This window comes from Coturnix japonica, unplaced genomic scaffold (assembly GCF_001577835.2).
Source record: "Coturnix japonica isolate 7356 unplaced genomic scaffold, Coturnix japonica 2.1 chrUnrandom639, whole genome shotgun sequence".
In the NCBI taxonomy this organism is placed as follows: domain Eukaryota; kingdom Metazoa; phylum Chordata; class Aves; order Galliformes; family Phasianidae; genus Coturnix; species Coturnix japonica.
This window is the reverse complement of record NW_015440006.1, coordinates 28,433-34,618: the sequence shown is the minus strand read 5'-3', so window position 1 is coordinate 34,618 and position 6,186 is coordinate 28,433. Positions and strand designations below refer to the sequence as shown.

Sequence of the window (6,186 nt, the reverse complement as noted above, 5' to 3'; positions counted from 1 at the left end):
TCTATGGGGGGATATGGGGGGATATGGGGGATATGGAGGCATATGGGATGCCTATAAAGCTCTATGAGACTCTATGGGGCACAATGAGATGTCTATGGGGCTTTATGGGGTGTCTATGGGGGGATATGGGGTGATATGGGGTGTCTATGGGGGGATATGGCGTGATATGGAGTGGATATGGGGTGGACGTGGGGAGATATGGGGAAATATGGGGCTTTATGGGGTATACTGTGTTCTATGTGGCTCTATGTGTCCCTATATGTCTATTGGGTGTCTATGGGTCCAATGGCTCTCTATGGGTCCCTGTGTGTCCCTATGGGTCCAATGGCTCTCTATGGGTCCCTATGTCCCTCTATGGGTCCAATGGCTCCCTATGGGTCCCTATGGGTCCAGTGGTTCTGTATGGGTCCCTATGTGTCCCTATGTGTCCCTATGGATCCAATGGCTCTCTATGCGTCTCTAAGGGTCCCTATGGCTCTCTATGGGTCTAATGGCTCTCTATGGGTCCAATGGCTCCCTATGGCTCCCTATGGGTCCAATGGCTCCCTATGGGTCCAATGGCTCCCTATGGCTCCCTATGGGTCCAATGGCTCCCTATGGGTTCCTATGGGTCCAATGGCTCCCTATGGGTTCCTATGGGTCCCTATGTGTCCCTATGGGTCCCTATGTTTCCCTAAGTGTCCCTATGGGTTCTCTATGGGTCCCTATGTGTCCCTATGGATCCAATGACTCCCTATGGGTCCAATGGCTCCCTATGGCTCCCTATGGCTCCCTATGGCTCCCTATGGGTCCAATGGCTCTCTATGGGTCCAATGACTCCCTATGGGTCCAATGGCTCTCTATGGGTCCAATGACTCCCTATGGGTCCAATGGCTCTCTATGGGCCCCAATGACTCTCTATGGGTCCAATGGTTCCCTATGGGTCCAATGGCTCTCTATGGGTCCAATGGTTCTCTATGTGTCCCTATGGATCCAATGGTTCTCTATGGCTCCCTATGGGTCCAATGGTTCCCTATGGTTCCCTATGGATCCAATGGCTCCCTATGGCTCTCTATGGGTCCAATGGCTCTCTATGGGTCTCTATGGGTCCAATGGCTCTCTATGGGTCTCTATGGGTCCAATGGCTCTCTATGGGTCTCTATGGGTCCAATGGCTCCCTATGTGTCTCTATGGGTCCAATGGCTCCCTATGTGTCTCTATGGGTCCAATGGCTCTCTATGGCTCTCTGTGGGTCCCTATGTGTCCCTATGGGTCCAATGACTCTCTATGGGTCCCTATGGGTCCCTATGGGTCCAATGGCTCTCTATGACTCTCTATGGGTCCCTATGGGTCTCTATGAGTCCCTATGTGTCCCTATGGCTCCCTATGGGTCCAATGGTTCTCTATGGGTCTCTATGTGTCCCTATGTGTCCCTATGGATCCAATGGCTGTCTATGGGTCCAATGGCTCCCAATGGCTCCCTATGGGTCCAATGGTTCCCTATGGGTCGCAGTGGGTCGTTACCGTAGAGCTGTTGGATCCCCCTTCGGTCGTCGTCGGGCAGCTGGAAGTCGTGTGTGTCCATCCATTGGTAGAACGGGGCCATGACGGCCGACGGGTCACTGGAGTGTTCCAGCCCCAGAGCGTGACCCAGCTCATGGAGGGCGACCAGGAACAGGTCGTGACCTGGGGGGAGATATGGGGAGATATGGGGTTAATGGGGGGCTATGGGGGGCAATGGGGGGAAATGGGGGTCTTGGAAGTCAATGGAGTAATGGAAGTCAATGGGGGGCAAGTGGGGGGCAATAGAAGTCAATGGGGGGCCAATGGAAGTCAGATGGGAGTCAATGGGGGTCAATGGAAGTCAATGGGAGTCAATGGGGGAGTCAATGGGAGTCAATGGGGGCAATGGGAGGGGTCAATGGGAGTCAAATGGGAGTCAATGGGGGGGCAATAGAAGTCAATGGGGGGCAAATAGAAGTCAATGGGGGTCAATGGGGAGTCAATGGGAAGTCCAATGACAGTCAATGGGGGGCAAATAGGTGTCAATGGAGTCAATGGGAGTCAATGGAGTCATGGGAGTCAAAATGGGGGGGCAATGGGAAGTCATGGTGGGGCCAATGGGAGTCAATGGGAGGCAATGGGAGTCCATGGGAAGTCAATGGGAGTCAATGGGAGTCAATGGATAGTCAATTGGGGGGGCAATGGGAGTCAATGGGAGTCAAATGGGAGTCAATGGGAGTCAATGGGGGGCAATAGAAAGTCAATGGGTCAATGGGAGTCAATGGCGGGGCAATAGAGAGTCAAATGGGGGGCAATGGAAGTCAAATGGGGGGCAACCGAGTCAATGGGGGCAATAGAAGTCAAGTGGGGGCAATAGAAAGTCAATGGGGGGCAATTGGAAAGTCAATGGGAGTCAGTGGGAGTCAATGGGGGGCAATGGAGTCAATGGAATCAATGGGAGTCAATGGAGTCAATTGAGAGTCAATGGAATCAAATGGGGGGCAATGGGGGTTAAATGGGGGGCAAATAGAAAGTCAATGGGGGGCAATAAGAAGTCAATGGGGGACAGATAGAAGTCAAATGGGGAGTCAATGGAAGTTCAATTGGGGGCTATGGAAGTCAATGGGGCAATAAGAAGTCCAATGGGACGGGTTGGGGGGTCAAATGGAGGGCAAATAGAAAGTCAATAGGGGGCAACAGAAGTCAATAGGGGGCAGGGGGGGCAATAGAAGTCAATGGGGGGCAGATAGAAAGTCAATGGGGGACAAAATGGGGGCAATGGGAGTAATGGGAGTCCAATGAGGGGCAATGGAGTCAATGGGAGTCAATGTGGGTCCAATGGAAGCAATGGAGTCATATGGAGTCAATGGGGGGGCATGGAGTCAAATGGGGGGTCAATGGGAGTCAATGGGAAGTCCATATGGAAGGCAATGGGAGTTCAATGGGGAGTCAATGGAAGTCAATTGGGGGGCAATAATGGGAGTCAACTGGGAGTCCAATGGGGGGCAATGGTGAGGTCAATTGGGGGTCCAATGGGAGTCCAAAATGGGGGGCAATGGGAGTCAATGGAGTCATGGGGGGCCAATGGGGGCAATGGGAGTCAATGGGAGTGTCAATGGGAGCAATTGGGAGTCAATGGGGGGCAACAAGAATTTCAATGGGGGCAATGGGGGCAATTAGAAGTCAATGGGAGTCAATGGGGGGAAGTGGGAGTCAATGGGAGTCAATGGGAGGTCAGTGGGTGGGCAAATGGGAGTCAATGGGGGTCAAATGGGAGTCAATGGTGAGTCAATCGGGGGCTATGGGGGGCATGGGGAGTCAATGGGAGTCCAATGGGAGTCCAATGGGGGGCAACAGAAGTCATGGGGGTCCCAATGGAAGTCAATGGGGGCAACAGAAGTCATGGGGGTTCAATGGAAGTCATGGGGGGCCAATGGGAGTTCAATGGAGTCAATGGAAGTCAAATGGGAGTCAAGGGAATCAATGGAAGTCAATGGGGGGGCAATGGGGGGCAATGGAAGTCAATGAGGGGCAATGGAAGTCAATGGGGAGGGTTGGGGGTCAATGGGAGTCAATGGGGGGCAATGGGAAGTTCCAATGGGAAAGTCAATGGGAGTCAATGGGGGGCAATAGAAATCAATGGGGGCAATAGAAGTCAATGGGGGGCAATAGAAGTCAATGGGGGGCAATGGGGGTCTATGGGAGTCAATGGATGTCAATGGAAGTCAATGGGAGTCAATGGGAGTCAATGGAAGTCATGGGTAGTCAATGGGTGTCAATGGGAGTCAATGGGATGTCAATATGGGGTGCAATGGGAAGTTCAAGTTGGGAGTCAATGGGGGTCATGGAAGTCAAAATGGGAAGTCAAATGGGAGTCAATGGGGGGCAATGGGAGTCCAATGGAAGTCAATGGAGTCAATGGGAGTCAGTGGGGGGCAATGGGATTCAATGGGAGTCAAATGGTGGCAATGGGAGGTTCAAGGGGGCAATGGGAAGTCATTGTGGAGTCAATTGGAGTCAATGGAGTAATGGAAGTCCAATGGGGGGCAATGGAGTCAATGGGGGCACATGGGGGGTCTGATGGAATGTCATGGGGGGCAATAAGAAGTCATGGGAGTCTAATGGGGGTTCAATGGGAAGGTCAATGGGGGGGATAGAAGTCGAATGGGGGGCCAATGGGGGGCAATAGAAGTCAATGGGGAGTCAATGTATTGTCAATGGGAGTCTAATGGGAGTCAATGGGGGGGCAATGGGAGTCAATGGGGGACTTAATGGAGGTCAATGGGAGTCAATGGGGGCAATGGGGAGTCAAATGGGGGCAATGGGAGTCAATGGGAGTCAATGGGGGGCAATGGGAGTCAATGGGGGGCAATGGGAGTCAATGGGGGGCAATGGGGTGTAATGGGTCCCTATGGGTCCCTATGGGTCTCTATGGGTCCCTATGGGTCTCTATGTGTCCCTATGGGTCTCTATGGGTCCCTATGGGTCCCTATGGGTATCTATGGGTCTCTATGGATCCCAATAAGTATCTATGGGTCCCAATGGTTCCCATTGACTCCCATTGAGTTTCTATGGGTCCCAATGGGTCTCTATGAGTCCCTATGGGTCCCTATGGGTCTCTATGGGTCCCTATGGGTTCTAATGGGTCCAATGGGTCTCTATGGGACTCAATGGGTCTCTATGGGTCCCTATGGGTCCCAATAGGTTTCTATGGGTCCAATGGGTCTCTATGGGTCCCAATGGGTTCTAATGGGTCCAATGGCTCTCTATGGGACTCAATGGGTCCCTATGGGTCCCAATGGGTCCAATGGGTCTCTGTGGGTCCCAATGGGTCCCAATGGGTCTAATGGGTCTCTATGGGTCCCAATGGGTCCAATGGGTCTCTATGGGTCCCAATGGGTTCTAATGGGTCCAATGGGTCTCTATGGGTCTCTATGGGGTCTATGGGTCTCTAGGGGTCCCAACAGGTCTTCATGGGTCTTTATGGGGTCTATGGGTCCCTATGGGTCCCAGTAGGTCCTAATGGGTCCAATGGCTCTCTATGGGTCCCTATGGGTCCCAATGGCTCTCTATGGGTCCCTATGGGTCCCAATGGGTCTCTATGGGTCCCCATGGGTCTCTATGGGTCCCATACCCACCTGTTAAATCATCATTCCTTGCCGTCCATGGCTCAGCCCCATCGAAATGAGTGTCCCCCCCTATATGGGGCCCNATATCCTGACCCCATATCCCATATCCCACCCCATATCCCCACCCCATATCCCATATCCCGACCCCATATCCCACCCCATATCCCACCCCATATCCCACCCTATATCCCATCCCATATCCCACCCCATACCCCATATCCCACCCCATATCCCACCCCATATCCCACCCCATATCCCGACCCCATATCCCAACCCCATATCCCTTCCTATATCCCACCCTATATCCCATTTCCCCCCCTATATCCGACCCTATATCCCGTCCCCATCCCGATCCCATAAACCCGAATCCATCCCATACAGACCCGACCCCATATCCCCCATAAGGACCCCTATCCCATATACCAAACCCTATATCCACCCCATAAGGACCCCGACCCCATATCCCCCATATAAACCCCCACCCCATATCCCAAACCCCATATTCACCCCATATCCCGACCCCATATCCCGACCCCATAAGGACCCCCATCCCATATCCCGACCCCATATCCCAAACCCCGACCCCATATCCCCCATACGGACCCCCATCCCATATCCACCCCATAAGGACCCCTATCCCATATACCAAACCCCATATCCACCCCATACAGACCCCGACCCCATATCCCGACCCCATAAGGACCCCCATCCCATATCCCGACCCTATATCCCCCATAAGGACCCCCACCCCATATCCCGACCCCATAAGGACCCCTATCCCATATACCAAACCCTATATCCACCCCATACGGACCCCGACCCCATATCCCCCATATAAACCCCCATCCCATATCCCAAACCCCATATCCACCCCATACGGACCCCCATCCCGACCCTATATCCCCCATATCCCCCATAGGACCCTATATCCCCCATAGGACCCCCTATATCCCCCATAGGACCCTATATCCCCCATAGGACCCTATATCCCCCATAGGACCCTATATCCCCCATAGGAGCCCCATCCCGACCCCATATCCCATATAAGGACCCCCCTATATCCCCCATAGGACCC

At 53.3% G+C, this 6,186-nt stretch overlaps 1 protein-coding gene across 1 annotated transcript in view; it reads right to left on the bottom strand.

Annotated features, from left to right (window-relative positions):
• Positions 1-6,186, bottom strand: part of LOC107307506 (matrix metalloproteinase-14-like) — a 35,783-nt gene that overhangs the window by 4,631 nt on the left and 24,966 nt on the right. Inside the window, exons 4-5 of the mRNA XM_032441835.1 lie at positions 5,121-5,180; positions 1,504-1,665 (exon numbers count right to left, since the gene is read on the bottom strand). Coding sequence (XP_032297726.1) covers positions 1,504-1,665; positions 5,121-5,180 — 222 coding nt within the window. The remainder of the gene's footprint in view (positions 1-1,503; positions 1,666-5,120; positions 5,181-6,186) is intronic.